This window comes from Diadema antillarum, unplaced genomic scaffold (assembly GCF_040938485.1).
Source record: "Diadema antillarum isolate AM-2024a unplaced genomic scaffold, OU_Dant_1.0 seq00001124_RagTag, whole genome shotgun sequence".
Taxonomy (NCBI): Eukaryota; Metazoa; Echinodermata; class Echinoidea; order Diadematoida; family Diadematidae; genus Diadema; species Diadema antillarum.
In genome coordinates this window covers 572039-590373 of record NW_027271938.1, presented here as the reverse complement: position 1 = coordinate 590373, position 18335 = coordinate 572039, and the positions used below count along the sequence as shown (strand labels likewise).

Here is an 18335-nt window from a genome sequence, read left to right as displayed (position 1 = left end):
AGGGGATATGTTATCATTATGATGTTGACTGGCCTTGAGGGAGATACCAGAAAAAATACTAGTTGCCCGCACTGAAAGAATATTACCCTCGTCTTCGACTCGGGCAATATCGATTTAGTTTGGGCAATATTTTCTGGTATCTCCCTCAATGCCAGTCAATATTATATAGTCATTTTGATTGTGTTTGTGACAACACAGTTATTTAGTATGATTTGTCGATTTTTCAGTGTACATCGGTCAGCGTATTATATATATATATATATATATATATATATATATATATGGAGATGTGTCGATCATTCCCTACAGGTTGATGACATGGCAGCCAGTGTGTTCAATCAAAACCTTCAACTGGCGCTGTCCTATGGTATAGGCGTGCACCATCCGGGCCTTTCGTGGAGCGACAGACGGACTGTAGAGAAGCTGTATCGTGACAAATACCTCAAGGTATAGATTCCATAATCATTTCGTCCTATTCTTTAAAACAATTTGATAAGTTTTAAAACAGAATTTTACATAGCCGACTTTATACGTTCATGATTTTTATGCCGGGGGGGGGGGGGGGGGGTTGCATTGTGCAGTTTGCAGAATCAATGGTATTGCATTAAATGCACAGCCAAAATCTTCTCCGTGGCATTTCGCTAGCACTTGAGATGCGTCCGAGATCTCGCCTATACTGTGTATTCTCCCTATGCACCATTTCATTGTGAATAGGTGCTAGTGGCAACCAAGAGACTGGCGTGGTCTACAGATCTTCGAGCTCGTCTCGTCATCGTCAAGGGGACCGAGCAATACGATGTGAGGACCCGGAGATACGTGGACATGCCTGTCACTGGTAAGCAGGGCCATAAGCCGAGCGGTATTAATCAATGGCATCAGATGAAATGAATACAGCCAAACCTGTCTATAGCGGCCACCCAACGGAGATTAAAAAAGCGGACAGTTGGCCGCCATAGACAGGGTTGTTAACGTGGCTTTTCCTGTCGGAGGGAATTGTTTTGAGTGGTCGTATACGGCAGGTGGCCGCTAAGGCAGGTTTGGCTGTAATTATAATGATATACAACTATATTAAGAGAGAGAACGCACCTTGATTCTTCAGAATGTTTCTAAACGCCGCCGAACACCGACTGTGTAAATTGTAGTCGCCTTGTGCTCGATTTGTGAAATTATAAATCATAGTGCATCTTTGTCGAAGAACAATGGACGCTCTACAGAAATCTTTTCGTCAATAGTCGCAGAGATACTCGGTATATGGCTTTTTGTGTATTTGCTATCTATCCTTTATGCTCTTAACCGCACTATACATTCGCATCCCTTGTCAATAATGCATCATCCAACTTTTCATGGCGCAATTTAGTCAAGTACATGCGACATTTTATTTCAATTCTGTTTTTTTTTTTTTGTCTTTATTGGCCCATCCCCACTCCTTGCGCAGAAGGCTTTTCGCTGAAGATGTTGATTATGAACTTGTTTTAACAGTGCAATCACGTTACAGGGCTTTATCAATAGTCGAATAGTGATGTATAAATGCACTGCACCATGCACATTGCAACTCATAAAGTGATAGGCCTGCTATATTAAAGGGTGACATTTTATTCGCAGACCTTCTGCAAATGATTGGCCGTGCTGGACGCAACAAGGACAGTCGTGGTACAGCTCTGGTCATGGTCCAGAACACTAAGAGAGACTTCTACAAAACGGCTCTGCGGGATCCAGTTTCCCTAGAGTCCCGGTATGTGGTTAGCTAGACCTCCAGGGGGCATTTCATGAAGCATTTTGTCTGACAAGTTTGTTGGAAAAATTTGCTGTCAGCCAATCAGATGCAAGGATGTATGTAGCTTTTAACAGTTTGTCAGACAAAATATCTGGCAAAACACTTCTTTTTCAAATGTGAAAGATTAAAAAATAAGAGTTAATGACGATGATGAGATCAAAAAAAAAAAAAACGGGGAAAAATGTTCAACTGACACAAAAATTAATGAAGTTACTTGTACGCTCTTTCATTTGAGCCGATTATTCTTCAATAGCATCATCAGGCGATTAGTGATGAATTGCCTGGTATCGGATGTTTGTATGTGTGTGTGTGTGTGTGTGTATGTACGTGTACAGTCGTATGTGCTACATGTTGTACTTTTATAATACAAATGTATTCCTCATATCCTACTGTCAAGGGGGAGAATAAGTATAAGAGTGAGACCAAATATCTGTTTGTATTTTTCTCTACTATAAAATGTGGCGTGCATCCAGAAACTGTAGAAAATGAAGTAGCTGTTGTTGTTGTTGTTATTGTTTATTTTCCTCCTATTCGAATCGTACGTCTTGCTGATGTTAAATCATCTTTCCTCCCTCCTATACTCTCTGATGTATTGCAGGCCGAATAAGGCATTGCCCGAGTACGTGAACGCGGAGGTTGCGTCTGGAAATATCAAGGTCGAGCAAGATTTCGAGGACTATATGAAGACGACTTTCTTCTACACGAAACTGACAGCAAACCCAAGGTAATAGTTTACAAAACAGTCCGATTTTTGCTACAAAATCCTATATTTTGTTGCTCCTTATCCTATTTTTGTTTGTTTGGTTAGTTTTATTTTTGCCTTTTTTGTTCAAATCACACATACAAGAGAATATATTATATACATTTTGAAAATAACAATTCACGACTTCCAAATTGATTAAAAATACATTATGAGCATAATATTATTCGATGTAAGACGTGTAACATAATATCACAAAGAAGTTTAGAAGGAAATCGTGAAAATAACAATTATTATGAATCACCTAGGTGATGATTTATTATTAACTCAGAACATGTTACAATAACCAAAATTTAGTAAAAAAAAAAAAGAAAAATAGAGAAATAGGGGATTTGAATTAATTGATTTGGGATTGTGTATCTTTAGATATTGTAATAACAAAAAAGCAGGAGACCACGATCACTTTGAAGCAGCAGCTTGACATGGATTGAGGCCTTGGGGTAAACTTCGAACTAAAATTTGAATATTATCATTTTTCTTGCAACGATTATAGTATCTAGTACAGAATAATCAGAAAACTCGGTCTTCAAAATCGGTTTGTTCGGAGTACTGTATGAATTTCGCAGAGGCAAGTCCTGGACGCAGTGAATCTGTATGCTCATTTGGAATGTTATTATTGTATGGTAATATGATACTTCGTTATTTACGATACGACCTTTCTGTGGTTTAAGGTAAGCTACTGATTCTGTCTGCTCTCATTCAAACTGTTTTACGTCCTCAACTTCAAATCAATATCCCATTATCCGCAGTGAAAATTGCATTTTCAAACATTTTAAAAACGAGCTGCCTCATTGTACATCGCTGTTGTATTATACTTTGTATACTGAGTATTTTCCCAAGTGAAGCTACACTACGGAATTTTGTTTACTGATAATTCAATGCTCTCATCTCACTTCTAAAATAGACAGCGAAGACGGGCATATAATTCTTTTTAAATGAAACAAATAGATGAAAGAGAAGTAATCAAATGCAAAAAAAGATGCATGTCTTCAGGCAGAAGAGATGAAATAGTTTACATATCCCTTCAAAATGTTTAATCGAATAAAGATTTCATAACATGTGGGCCTATGTGTGCCGGGGTTTTTTTTTTGTTGTTGTAAAGTTGTTAGCTTCAATGTGATTTTAGTATCCTAACAATAGGTCCATATACTGTTAGCCTTAATAAAAAAAGAACGAACTATCTGAATGATTCTCCAAGGATTTCTTTGCTTCAAACAAATGCCCCTCCAACCTTTTTTTCTCCTCCACGTACGTAAAGAAAAACTTTTCATGATGTTCTGGAGTCTGCTCCTCCATGTATACAGTGGTTATTGTTTTCAAGATTTGGGTCTGCGACGCGAACGCTAAGACGACGCAGCCTCCCGGGTTGGACAATGGTAACAGCCGTCTCGCGCATGTGCAGGACGCCAATTTTTGCCCAATTAGCGTTGTCTTAATAAACGCCCGCGTCGCAGATCTAACTCGCTATGAACTCCCGCTATGTCCATTTCATGTCATTTCTTTTCAGCTACTATGGCTTGCCCGGTACAAGTGAGAGAGAAATGACGAAATTCATGGCTGAAGTGATAGAATCCACGCTGGTGGATTTATCCGACAGTGAGTGCATCAGAAGGCACAAGGTAACTTGTGAATATTATTGTCAGCATCTTCCCAAGTAAGACTTAAAGGTAACTAGATTACCATCTGACCATTGGGAGTAGTGATTTAAAAAAATGTTCGGGATATCACATTTGATGCATATGTGTAGGTCAGTTTTATCACAAAACATCCAACCATATCAACATTTCGCAATGAAGCCTAAAATTTAAGGAGATATACGAGTAACTGTTTTTCTCAATAAACCATAACTGTAGACAATTAAGTCTGGCAACATTTTTATTTTAACTATTTTTCGTATTTTGTATATTTACCAATACTTAACATTAATTGTACTTATTCAAATTCTACATTTGTTTTTTCTATCCCTAACTCACAGTTAAGATTTGTTTTGAAGCATTTAAGCTGGGTTTTTGTTTCATCTAAATTATGGCTTTAAAATTCAGGAGAAAAAAATTAAAAACGTAAAATACTGACAAATAAAAATCATGAAAGCACAAAGAGAAATCCTCCTTGAACAGAATGACCAACACTTTTTATTTCGAATTTTATAAACGTTATGATAGTGTTTCAAGTAACAATCACGACAATGCAAGATCTAATAGCTGATTATAATTTTATTTTGCCCTACACGAGTCATCCCAATATGCATATAAGTTGGCATCCCAGAAACTTAGTTCTTTCATTTTACTCAACTGAATAATCTGCTCTGCAAAGCCACCTCAACGATTATTACAACATCTTTTTTTTTTCTTTCGAAATTTGTCAGGATGAGGATTGTTCTGTCTCTGCGCTGCCCCTCGGCCGGATAGCGTCTCAGAATCACATACATCATGACACCGTCAAGATGATCAAAGATCGCCTCAAACCAGACAGTTCCATCGGCGACATTCTTACCATCATATCGGTAAATATTGAATTTGGTTGTTGCTCTCTCCCTCTCTCTCTCTCTCTCTCTCTCTCTCATTCTCTCTTAAAGGGACTGTACAGTACTGGTTGAAGTGGGGATTCATGTTTTGAACATTCCCAAGTGAGATAATGAGAATCCTCTTGTGAAATACTATTATGAAAGAGCATGTAATTTTAAGAAGAATTAAACATTTAGTTGATGAAAATTGGTTTTCAAAAGGCTGAGATATCCAAAATAGTAATAATAATAAAACGCGACAGGCCACGTCTTTTATTAGGATCTCTTTGTTTCACCTTGTTTTTGGATATCTCAGCCATTTCAAAACCAATTTTCATCAAATAAACTTTTGATACCCCTTAGAATTTCATGGTCTTTGACATCTCATAGAGTGGTTTCTGAATATCTCGCAAAATGTTAAAAACTAAATCCTCACCTCGACCAGAACTGTACACACCCTTTAAAATTCTGGTTTATCAGGAAGAGAAAGTTGAAAATCCAATAAATGTACAACATAATTCATCATCCTAATGAGCACTACCAAAAGTCAACATGCACACAGCTGCAGTGCTTTGCGTTTAATAACATACGGTCATCTATGTTGAACCCGTGTTGTTAAGACATCTATACAAATCTTATTATAGAACACAAACTTGAATAATTCGGAGGATGAGTTTTCATTTGCGTGTAGGCCTAATTAATTTGTCGATTTTTGTTGTTGGAGTTGTTCAAGAGGAATTTTCTATCCCAAACAGGTACACGTTTTCGTGTTGTAGAGCCCATGCTACAGTCCTACAACAGAAAGCTGTAATTTCTGGCATAGCTGTAGCCTATACTACCCCGTGAGATAATGCTTTTGGTGGTATGCATTTATATTGTCATTAGTTAAAATGATTTTCTTCACGTGCCCTCTGCAGAATGCAGTCGAGTTCGCGTCGATGTTGGTGCGTTTTGGCGAGGACAACATGAACAGGTACACAAACTTACCTAGACTATTTAATTTATTGTGGTTTTTGATCAGAGAAACAATACTTTGAAAAACCTTAAACAAATTACACTGAACAAGGATGATGACATAGAGGTTCACATATTTCAGAAATGTAGCAGTGTAATTCTATTACAATACCGCTTGCTTGCAGGTTCACCTGTGTATAATCTATGCATGCCTTCTTCTTTTGTTCTGCTTCCTTGAGCCCCAACTCATGCATACTTATGGTGACTCTGCCATGTCATCATCGTTGTTCACTGCAATTTAATTTTGTTCTAAATTTTGAAAATATTCTTATTCTTCATCCCAGTCATCATAAAATCTGAAACTCTGTTATCACTATAACTAATTTATAGTTATTCAAATGCAAAAATCTGAACATCATCCGGAGGTCTCCTTTAGACATCAGCTCATTAGACCCTGGTCACACGATGCCAAGGCTGGTAGCCGATCTCCAGCCACTTGAGATCACTGGCGACCAAAACCCCGAGATTCTTCAAAATCTTGATCGGTCGGCAACTAGCTGTTCGGCGATTTTGTACGGTTGCCTTTACTCTGTTGAGCGTGTACAATACAGGGAAGATGTACAGGGAAGATGTATAGGTCGGGTCCTACTGTACAAAGGATTTTACGTGACTACAACATCCCGAAATAGGACATTCAGAAGATGTGGTTACATTATTCTGGGAATATAACAAAAGTTATCTGTTTCATTAATATGTAGGCCTAAGTAGAAGCACTCTGAGACAGTTTTAATTTTCAGGCTTTCTCGGTCGATTCACTAAGATATTATTCTTCATGTTAACCAACTTAGAGTGTATGTCAAGATGTCATTGTTGTCTTTATCCATCAATGGATTTTTTCCTATTTGCTTCAATGTACGATATCAGGACGTTGTCGATGAAAGTGCGTTACCCTCTCAGCGGGCCCAGTGCGGACTTCACAAGTCCCCACACCAAGACTAATCTGCTTCTTCAGGCGCACATTGCGCGGCTCACCCTGCCGTGCACCGAATACGACGGGGACACGAAAAGTGTGCTGGGGCATACCGATAGGATTCTAAAGGTAATAAAGACCACACTCTTTCACCTGTTTCAGCTTGTTTCAGTCAGTAGGGCATCTCCTTGATCAGTATAGGGACCTATCTTTGTTTGAGAGGGAATGGCGTGATGGTTAGAAGGAAGGGGGATTAGTGGGTGTAGCTCTGATATGTTATATGGCGTGATGGTGAGGGGAAAGGGGGCGGGGCGAGAGTAGAATTTGTCGGTGTAGCTCTTGGAATACAATATTGTGAGATCTGCCTTTGCCGAAAGCAGTTTACAAGTGTTTTCGTACAATTCAAAGCCAATCACAAACGCCAGAGCAGGCAGAATATTTCTGACAGGGACTAAGAGTCTGATCGTACCCTTTTCATTAAAATGAAGTGATGTCAAGAAAATGTTGACATACACTTCAACCAGAAACATCGCCTAAAATGGACATCGCATCCTCCAACCTGAATCACCTTCAACTTGGAGGTTTTTTAAAAAGAACACAAATTGGTATGGATTGCTGCCACGTCATGAGCCTGACCGAACCTTCAGCTTAGTGGTTAGTGGGACGCACGTAATTACCTTCACATCGCTGCCTCTGCTTTATCATGTATTTTCATGCCTCCGCCACGAAGTGTCGCCGGAGGCATTATAGGGCTTTATACACTTGTACATTTTTGCTTAGTCCCGTACCAACGGTGGGGCTAAGGGGGGGGGGGGGGGGGGGGGGGCTTAGCCCCACCGTTGGTACGGGACTATCCTTGGCCCACTTTCTGTTTACACTCGTTTTTGCCAAAGTGGGCTAGCCCCACCGATAGTCCGGTACTATCTGGCCCTGCAAAATAGCAGGGTTAGCACCGCAATTGCGGTGCCAAGCAAGTGAGTGTAAACAGAACGAAAAAATAATCCTGGGCTAAGCGACGGAGACGAAGTCCGACCCTCACTGACCAATCAGAAACGAGGTAATCAAGGGCTGCCGGTGCGTGCGTGTACGTGTACAGTACACAGCGTAATCATGAATATTCATGTGGTTTGGAAAGTCCGGGGCTAAGAAATACGAGTGTAAAAAGGTCAGTTTTCTCCTTAGCCCCGGACAAGAGATAGTACGGGACTAATTGGCCAGTGTAAAAAGCTGAAAAAAATTGGTACGGGACTAACGATAGTCCTGGGTCAGAGAAAGTCCGGGGTTAAGAAACACAAGTGTAAAAAGGGCTTATGTTTTCGGGTTTTCCGTCCGTCCGTCCATCCATCCTTCCGTCCGTAATCAATTTTTAATCAAACTAAAAAACCGTTGAGGAATCCTCATGAAACTTGGCATGTACATGTATGAGTAGGTGAAGTTGTGCTTATCAACTTTTGGGTGCCCAAGCTCAAGGTCAAAGGTCAAAAGGTCCAGGTCAAATGCTCAAAATCTCACTATATCCCCCATACAGTATTTATGCAATGCCTGAAGGTACTTTCTTGAAATGTGTGTATACATGTACTACCGCATAAAGATTCCCCAGAGATAGTTTTCGGTCATGAGGTCAAAGGTCAAAGGTCAAAGGTCACATGAAAATGTTAAAATTTCACTTTATCTGTATATCTATCCAGTCATGGAACTTGGTACATATATGCATGTACTGATTGGCAGTGATTATCTAGGGAATATGGGGGTCAGGGTCAAAGGTCAAGGTCAACCCCTCAAAATTTCACTATTTCCCTTATATTTATACAATGCCAGCAGGATTTATCTTCAAACTTGATGTATACATGTATTACCCAATAGAGATTATCTGGGAAGTTTCTTGCCAAAAGGTCAAAGGTGAAAAGGTCACAGCTCAAGTGGAAGAGCTAAATTTCACTCTTTCATATCTCGAAAGTGACTCAAGGTATCATCATGAAAATTAGTACATAGGAACTATTAATGTGTGTTCTAATTGACAGTGATTCTGCTGGGAATGTAAGGGTCATAGGGTCAAAGACCAGGCTAAAATGCAAATAATTTACTACTTAATATTGAAATTAAATTTTTTCTCCATGCCTTGAAAATTATTCAATGCATAAACTTACAGAAATGTCAAAAGTCAAGTAAAAATCCTCAAATTCCAAAATACACGTATCTGCACGCTAAGACAATATAGCAAACCTAGTTGGATGAACCAGCTGGATGAAAATCAAATTGACACTTGTACCACCTTTTACCATGTTTTTTTTTTTTTGATTTGATGGAAATAAATAGACTATTGTATTGAATTGGATTGAACAGAATTGAACTGTTGTTTTTCACATATTGGGAGATTTACCACATTCCTCATAATTTCTATTTAGTGCAATTCCTCGTCAATAAAAAAAAAAGAAATATGCAAAACTTGCACATGATCGTACATAAATATGCAATCCGAATAAATGTCTAATATTTTTACTTCTCGCTTACCTACAGGCACTGGTGGAAATCGCAGACCTGTGGAAGTGGTATCAGACGGCCATGAATGTTATGTACCTTACCCAATCTGTCGTCCAGGCCCAGTGGAGTAGCGAGAATTCTCTTCTCACCTTACCTCATGTCAAGCCAACTTTGCTTTCCTCTTTCATAAACCCATGGTGCGAATGACCTCTATGGTTTTTCCCTTTCTTGACACATCTTGGGCCCATTTCATAAAGATTGATCGTAAGATTGATCTTACAATTGATGTAATTCAAAAACAGTTACGCTCGATATGCTATTGAACTTGTGCTTTGAATCAAGAGTAATTCTTTTTTAGTATTGGTAATCATTATCGATTAGTATTGGTCTTACGCTTGATTCACCGAGTTAAGCTCAATAGACGGGTCCCTGCTGGTTTCCTAACTTTATTTCTACATAGGCCTACATGATAAACAGCTCCACCCCCCCCCCCTCACCTTTACCACAGTCGAACTTCAGTTATTAGATGACATGTAATAGCATTTCTGTGTATCAGCATTTTTTCATCTGTCGATCGCATATATAGGGGCCTATTGTTGAGAAGAAAGTTTGTAATAACAAAATACTCGATTGATTTGGATCAACTGGGTCATTTGCAAGGAGACTTTCTTTCTTGCGTGTCTGTAAATGCGATTTGTTTTACTACGACTTGTACACATGACCATTGCCTGAATTTGTCACATCTTAAGTTGCCGATTTGACAAAATATACTCCTATTCGTTGGCCTATACTTCGGCGGGTCGAATTGTAGTCTACCATGCAGGCAAGCTCATGATCAAGGTCACGTGATATTCTGAGTTGCAATGATCCTTGTGTCATGAAATCTGAATTGATTCCCTTGGTCAGCATCTCTGTCACCTTTTAACCCGTTTAATTGATAGCGGCAAAAGAGAGATCAAGAACGTACAAGAACTGATTTCGGTCTGCAATGGTGACAAGAGCGCCCTCCACGCCATGCTTAAGGGAAAGCTGCACCAAAGCCAGATTGAAGAGGTAAACCAGTTGAAATCCAACTTTGTGTGTTTTGTTCAAGTAATCGCAGAATTGTCAGTCAGATTTTTTTTTCAGTATTTTGCACTGTTTTGACAAAAATACTTCAGGTTTCTTGGAAAAAAATGTTTTTGCCTTTGACCCAAAATGTGTTTAAACATAGATGAAAATACTTTTTTTTTTCCATCAGAAATATTTTGAGATAAAAGAGAAAGTTTTTCGAGATTTTCAAGCACCTTTTGATGGAGACCCCAACCCATGAATGGCAAAGGATGCGTTTTTACCATGACTCAAATCAGACGACATATTTAATTCATGCCAAAGGTGCCAAAGTCAGGGGCCTGCTCTGCCATTGTTTCTGCGATTTTAGCACCCTCCTGGCGCTCGGTAAATTTTGAATCTTTGATCGTCGGGTCTGGGGCAATTACCCTAGACCCTTTTCCTGTCCCTAACACTAATCCTAATACTGAACCTAATCTTTACTCTTTACCTTATCACTAACTAGCATTTAACTGGGGGGGGGGGGGGGTAATTGCCCTGATACGTTGGAGTATGAGAAATTAATACATGCTACATGTACATGTAAAAGCTGGCCAACACAGACATACATATACAAACAGCATGTCTTGTATTTCTAAATTGCCCTTGGTAAAGGAAGAACATCGTAGGGCCTTGATAAAGCAATTAATTTATACGGAAGCTGAGCTGTGAAGTGAAACGTCTCATGATTTATAAAGCATCATATCTATTTAGAAAAAAAAAGTCTTAAAACAATAGATTCAAAATGGGATACACTTCATTAAAATATTTACATTCGATAAAATAATTGTGGTTGTTTTGATATGATAACAATGATTATTTTATGCACTTTGAATGAATGATTATTGTGGTTCCTTTTCTCTGAAAAATTTTCAAAGGGAAAGGTTTTTTTTCAGTTTGTAATCATTTTTATCATTAGGTATATAACAATGTGTATTTCAAGTCATATTCGAACTCGTGTTGAAAACAAACACCGTACAATAAACACAGATGTGGAACGTCATCGAGAAGCTACCTGTAGTACAGGTTGACCTGGAGCTACGGCCACGCCCACATGATGGTTCTCTAACCGGATTCCCGGGGATATGTAATCTACGTAAGTACATAATGTTTAGCATGTATACATGATATGGGAGAATGACGTCTTAAGAGCTTTATTCATTCAGGTGTTTAAAACAAGGCCGTTTCGTATTTTTCCTATTATTCGTATAATCATAACCTTTAAAGCCAATACATCGTCTCTATTCCAGGATAGTAGTATCTTTTTTAAATGCCTATCAATATAATCGTCCCCCAATTGTCCCTACATATTAATCGGGTGTAGGAGCAGAGCAAAAGCTCTGTCAAAATACAGTATGTGGGCAGTTGTACAACACAGAACAAGTTGAATAGAAAAAAAATGATTATGTACCATATTCGATCACAGTATTGGTATAAACTCATTTGCATGTAGAAGTCTGTGCATTAGCCTTTAGAAACCTTCCATATCATATGATGAATCCCTGACCGTGGTTCATATGATTGGCCTGTTCTGTTCTTGGTTACTTTGTACACAAGTATTCAATTCAATTAAAATTCAAATGATCTAATTTTCACATAAAGTAATACCAGGGAGGTGAGAGGAAGTAAAATACATAACGGTTACGTGAGAACATGATATTCTAAATCACGTAGGTTTCAACAAAAACATGGATACAATATCAACTTTGTTTTTCGATAAATAAACACTATAATAAGCAATACAATTATTTTATTTTGTAAGAGGAATTCACAAGAGAAGCATAGCCTGTAAATTTTGTGAATTACTCTATTAAAGAAACCAATAAATCAATGAAATCAAATGCTAGCTGTGGAGATACGATTGAAAGAAGTGAATGACGTGTGTTACAAGGCACAAGAAAATTTGGCCAAGATTTAGAGTTCATTACTTACTTGCACCAGGCCGGTCAGTTCGAAGCATCCGTCAACCCTGTACATGCATAGCAGTGAGTCTTGGTGAAGAATAATAAAAAGAAGTGATATTAGCAATTCCCGGTGGGACTATGATAAACAAATCATGGAAGAAAAGAAAAGAAGAAGGATAAGACGAAGAGAAAGAAGAAAAAGAGCGAGAGAACAAGCAGCTTTAAAGTCAGCAGACATGGCGTGAGAAGCAAAATTGGAAATACCTATTTGTCAGTGTACAATTTGTAAAGCTTGTTCAGCAAGATAACATACTTTAAAAAACACGATTTTGAAACTTTCTCTCTAAAGATATTATTTTATGCTCACTACAACTGTACTCATCTGCGAGAGGATTTTATTGGAGGTACATATTCCACTCGATTTACTCTGTTTTCCCCGTATTTCTTTCAAACCCAAAGCGAAGCAGTATTTTGGCAATGTATCGCCCAATCGTGAGTACTGGCTGGATGTGACCCTCACTAAAGACCACCAGATGGGAAATGTGAGTTGAGATGCTTGAAAATTTGTCTTGAAATGTTTGAAAAGTTGAAGTCGATGTTAGGTAATCTGTCAATAAGTTGCCATAAAAACAACTCGACCCAAGAATTTGATTAATTTGAATAAAATAAATGCTAAGTTCCCGCTCGCATGTCGTAACATTTATAACCAAACGTGGTTGTCGGGCAGAAGCTTCTAGAGAATTGGTAAGACGCCTGTTTGGTGTTCAGGAGGTCGTAGGTTTGAATCCTGCCCGAGTATGTATAAATGCCCATGACTTTAATCATGGCTACGACAACACACTGATTATTTCGATGCGTATTTTCGTCGATGTAGGGCAATTTGTCAAACAGTTGTAATTAGAGTTGTCTTGTTCATGTAGATACTTAAACATGTTAAATAGTTTGAATTTGGCCGCTAGCTCTCTAACTGTTTGATTTTTACATTCTTTTTAAAACAAAGTGATAGAATTGAAAAACGCAAACTTCTTCGATTAGACGAAGTATAATGCGGCAACAAAACAAATAACAACGCCCCGTGTGTGTTTGCACGTCATTACTGGCACAGTAGAGCGTTTTACCTGAACATAAACCGGCAAAGTGGCAACTTTGAAGTTGTTCCAAGTAAAAAGGTGTCCTTATTACGTCATTAAAACGCTGCACAATAATAAGTCTTCTGCTTAGAAAATTCAGACATTTGTGCTCAAGTACCTCCAAATTAAATGAATATAATTATTTTTTTGTTACTATGGCACAGTGATTTATTTTGTACATAATGTATTCATGTATTGTAATTGCCAATCGTTGCCCCATCACTGACTGTAAATTAAAATCGACGAATTCCACATATGGGACCTATCTTTTCAATTTGTAATTTTTGGAATGCTGAATTCGTATACATGTACAGTTGTAGTCTGTTTCTTTAATTCCGTGTAAATGATGTACTTTTATGTTGCTGTCTTTCTTAACTCTGTCACTGTACAGAACATAGTTCATGCTCCCAACTACCCAAAAAAGAGAAATGTCGGTTGGTGGGTGATGATGAGAGACATAATCAACGGTCAACTCCTTGCTTCGGAGAAAGTCAGCATGTCCAGCGGCAAGAAAACGATTAGCCTCAGTTTCAAGACCCCGGCTAATGCAGGTTTGTTTGTTTTGTTTTATCTAGTCCTCCGTCGTATTTTGACTATCAACTTTTTGTGGTGCAGTCGAATCTCAATAAAGAAGAAAAAAAGATAGACAAAGAGAGGGTGATTGAGCCCCCCCCCCCCCCCCCCCCCCTCGACATTTTCCATGATAAAGCCGTAAAGTAAAGATTTCGGGCTGCGGCGTTTCATGACTTTTTCCTTTTAAGTCTCGCGCAACGTTTGAGACCAAAATCGCGACGCCCAGGTACGCGGTTCCGAAGTTGTGCAATATCTTGTAAGTGCATGGCAGACCCGAAATTGCTCAAAAACGTGATTTCATGTACAAATCCCATGCAAAGACTGTTTCCAGCAGAAACTCATAAATGTATAATCATTTTTCTTTTACTGATAATTCATATCAATAAATTTTATGTTGTTTATGATCGAAATAGTGTTGCCGACAATTTCCATCAAAAAAGAAAATGAAATAGGCTACAAAAGAAATCTCAGAAACAATAAGATAATACATCAGAAAAAATTTCGATACCGCGACTTTTTGGATGTAGGCCCTACATTCAATAATTAAGAATCCTAAAAAGAGTATCTATGCCAAGACTTAGCATTTTTTACCTTTATCTACAGATTTACAGCCATTCTTTTATTTCCGAAATAAATAAGCATAATCAATTAATCAAAATAAATTTGAATAATTGCGGAATAAGTTTTTGTAGATTACGTTGTTGGTTACTCACGTGCCAATCTTTCGTCGCGATCGCGCGATCAGCGGCCGAAATCTTGGGGGGGGGGGGGGGGAGCTGAATCAGCCCCCCGCCCAGTCTTGCTACAGACGTCTTTTTAGTGTTAGAAATGCAGGTAATGAAGGTTTTCGTTTGATGGACCCTCCGCAACAAGACGTATGTGTAGAAGCAGAGCGACTTACATGCCGAAACATTACATCCACGTCCCCTTATAGCTTTAAACTGTAAAATGTGATCGATTTTATCCATGCGACTTTCATGACTTGATTTATTGTCCTACGTTAAGATGCCAAAATGAGTTGTGACATCAATATTAATTGCAACCGTTATGAAGACAACAACTGTTATTTCTTAGTAGTCACGCGGTCACTTCAAATTGACTAAAGTGTTGAAGATCAGAAAAACTCCAGGGACTGGACTCATCATAGATGTCCGATGTGTTGGGTTCTGATTCCCTACGAGAGCAAAGAGCTTACTCGCAGGTATAAGCACTGCTGTGTGTCCCCTCTCATTCCTCAATATTATAATACATTTTCAAAGTTGTTTTGTATCAAAAGCATCAATTCCAAGAACGAAAATACTGCAGGATTCAGTTTTGATTTTCGTTTGAAAGTCAGTAGACTTAGCCACTTGCGGATGTACAATATATATCATCTTAATGAGCCAATTACTGTCCGTTCTAATTGTTAGATCGCATGCTCACCTCAGTTCATCTAGTGAGCGATTGCTACCTTGGATTGGACCAAGAGCTCTCCATCTCTCTGACTGTGCAGAGTTCCACTGGGGGTCACCCAAACAGGGACGCCTCCCGTAAGACGATCAGCCCAGAACACAGCAAGATAGAACCAATCCCAAGACCTGAATATTATGATGAAGGACGTAATCATGACCAACACAAGGCCACGGGACAGGCAAACCATAATAAACCACCTGGGGCGAAAGGTAAGCGGCCAAGAACCTCACCAAGCAAAACCAACGCGCAAAGGCGAGGATCATCGCAGTCAAGGGATTTCCCCGAGGGCCCATGGCTCGGTAAGGAGGTGCAAACACCAACAGAGACGAAGCCAAGAACTTATCAGAGGAAAGAAAGCAACAACTGCCGAGGACAGCGCCGTCAAAGTGGAGAACCTTGGGAGGAATCTCAAGGAATTCGTGGTAAGCCAGAGGAAGACGCATTGGATGGGGTTGCAACAGTGAGTTCCTCCAGAGGTCCAGATGTACAGGACGAAAAGACACATACTACAGAGGGAAGTTCAGAACGCAGAGGAAATGGTATTAAAGAAAAATGTGCCTCATAATCGAGATCAAACACAACAGTCACAGAAATCTCAAACTGCGAGACCAATCGCATGCAAGTTTTATGGAGAAGAGCCGATCAACGCTAATCAACCTAGAACTACCGCCCCGAAACGCAGACCGAACAGAAGGAAACAAAATCAACGCGACTCTGTGAAAGGATTACATCCGAATGTGCAGGATCCTACTGGGGATCAACTTCACACGGACGTCTCCTCCAAGACGATGGGCGGTGAACGTGCTAAGGTACAGCCAATCCCAATACGTAAGTGTGACGACGGACGTGGCAATGGCCAACACAAGACCATGGGAAAGGAAAACCATCAAAGACCATCTGGGACGAAAGGAAGGCGACGGCGGACAACATGTTCAAGATCCTCACCAGCAGAACCAACAAGCAAAGGCGAGGATCATCACAGTCAAGGACCATTGGACCCTTGATATGGGAAAGAGGTACAAACACCTGAACACAAGACAAGCGAGAGACTCATGCGGGAAAAGGAAACAAGAACCGCCAAGGACCACACGTACCTTAAAAGTGGAGGTGGAAGGTTGGAATCTTAGGGTATTCGAGGAGTACAAAAGTAGGGAGTGGTAGCGCTAGAGATCGAACTGACATGACAGAAATATCATAATGTGCAAGGCGGAAAACACAAGACTGCATGGGAAAAACAATGCCAGGAGGAAATGGTGATGACAATTCTTTCCACATTGTTATCAAAGCCAATTAAAGAGTCGTCAGTATGTGTTACTATCTCATGTTACACTGTGTACAAATAATGTTCATCTTAGTCTCATCAGTCTCAGAGATTTTCTTCATCTCTTGTCAGAGGGACCCGCATCTTACAAACGTTGTCTCTTCAGTGGGTTCGCGGGTTCCATTTCGTACGTTACATCCCTACTGGAAAGAACACAGTGTCCTACAGTGTGTTCACGGAATGGTCACATAGCCGACTATGTGAAAACGCTCGAATTTAACAGTAAGAAGATGGTTTCACACTGTGGTGTGGTTTTCACACAGTGTTCACGTAGTAATACTTTGTTTCACACTGTGAATTGATGAATCACATTGTGTTCATACTATTAAAACGCTCGAATTTAACAGTGTGAAGAGATTTCACACTGTGTTCACTCTGTGACTCTCACACTGTTGGACACTGTGGGACTGTGGTCTCTCCAGCAGGGATATCAGCATGTTGGTCATCTTGCAATGATCCTATGAATGTTGCATAATCTTACCAATATTTGTCCGATATTTTCCGAAAGATTGCTGGACTATGAATTTTACTTCGTTTGAACCAAATTAAAATTTCCGGAAGCCAAATTCCAATCGATGAATAAGGAGTTTCTTCTTCAGGGAATCCATTTATATCCTTTACTCATCCACTTTCAAATCCTCAAACTTTTGTCAATTACATGTATTACCTAGTTTGAGCAAAATTTGGTCGGAAGACATAATCTAACTAGAATGGATGCACAATGAGGCGTTTAATGTAGTATTGATGTTGACTCTGTGTCTTTGCATCTTTGCATTTTCCCTGTTCATTATACTCGCTTTGATTACACATTTTCTTGGTTGTATATTTGTGGTATCATTAAACACACATAATTATATTATATTATATCATAATATATTGTATATTTTGTAATATTTAACAAATAAAGACAGAATAAACTGACCAGAAGGAATATAAATTATCAGTGGAAAAATGAGCAAAGAAAAAGGAAAATCTCGATGGAATCCCATTTTCTTTGCTCATTTTTCCACTATCGCAATATTTGTAAATAAGTACCCTATGGGAGAACAACAGTAATTTGTCTGCGCAACGAAATGGCAATCCTCCGTGTCTGTCACTGAGATATATTGCATTGAACAGTGTAATATTGCATTACATGATTCCTAAATATTAACAATGTTTCAACGTTGTATTAGAGCATAAACAAATGGAAAATATATTGCATAGAATAAACATTCTCTGACATCTAATATAGACTGCGTATATATTGCTGGTATACAGGTGCATGTAGGTGCAATACCTTAGTCACTGTATTCTGATGTGCAAAGCTTTTAATATTGTGCGTGTGCTATATCTGTGTTTAATAGCAAATTGACATCAATTCCAAAAGTTTTTTTTTTCCCTCCAACGCTTCTTTGCACAATTTGTGATGTCAATTTAAGCAT

At 39.0% G+C, this 18335-nt stretch overlaps 2 protein-coding genes across 2 annotated transcripts in view; both read left to right on the top strand.

Annotated features, from left to right (window-relative positions):
* Positions 1 to 11820, top strand: part of LOC139743947 (activating signal cointegrator 1 complex subunit 3-like) — a 40799-nt gene extending 28979 nt beyond the window's left edge. The window contains exons 25-35 of the mRNA XM_071654414.1: positions 310 to 447; positions 715 to 835; positions 1603 to 1732; positions 2373 to 2498; positions 4042 to 4153; positions 4900 to 5037; positions 5955 to 6010; positions 6916 to 7090; positions 9479 to 9639; positions 10384 to 10495; positions 11522 to 11820. Coding sequence (XP_071510515.1) covers positions 310 to 447; positions 715 to 835; positions 1603 to 1732; positions 2373 to 2498; positions 4042 to 4153; positions 4900 to 5037; positions 5955 to 6010; positions 6916 to 7090; positions 9479 to 9639; positions 10384 to 10495; positions 11522 to 11659 — 1407 coding nt within the window. The 3' untranslated portion in view covers positions 11660 to 11820. The remainder of the gene's footprint in view (positions 1 to 309; positions 448 to 714; positions 836 to 1602; positions 1733 to 2372; positions 2499 to 4041; positions 4154 to 4899; positions 5038 to 5954; positions 6011 to 6915; positions 7091 to 9478; positions 9640 to 10383; positions 10496 to 11521) is intronic.
* Positions 11821 to 12506: 686 nt separating this feature from the next.
* LOC139743946 (uncharacterized) lies at positions 12507 to 16951 on the top strand. The gene is made up of 4 exons (XM_071654413.1): positions 12507 to 12516; positions 12895 to 12977; positions 13957 to 14116; positions 15548 to 16951. The coding sequence occupies exons 1-4, from the start codon at positions 12507 to 12509 to the stop codon at positions 16153 to 16155; spliced, it is 861 nt and encodes a 286-aa protein (XP_071510514.1). The 3' UTR covers positions 16156 to 16951.
* The last annotated feature ends 1384 nt before the right edge of the window (positions 16952 to 18335 follow it).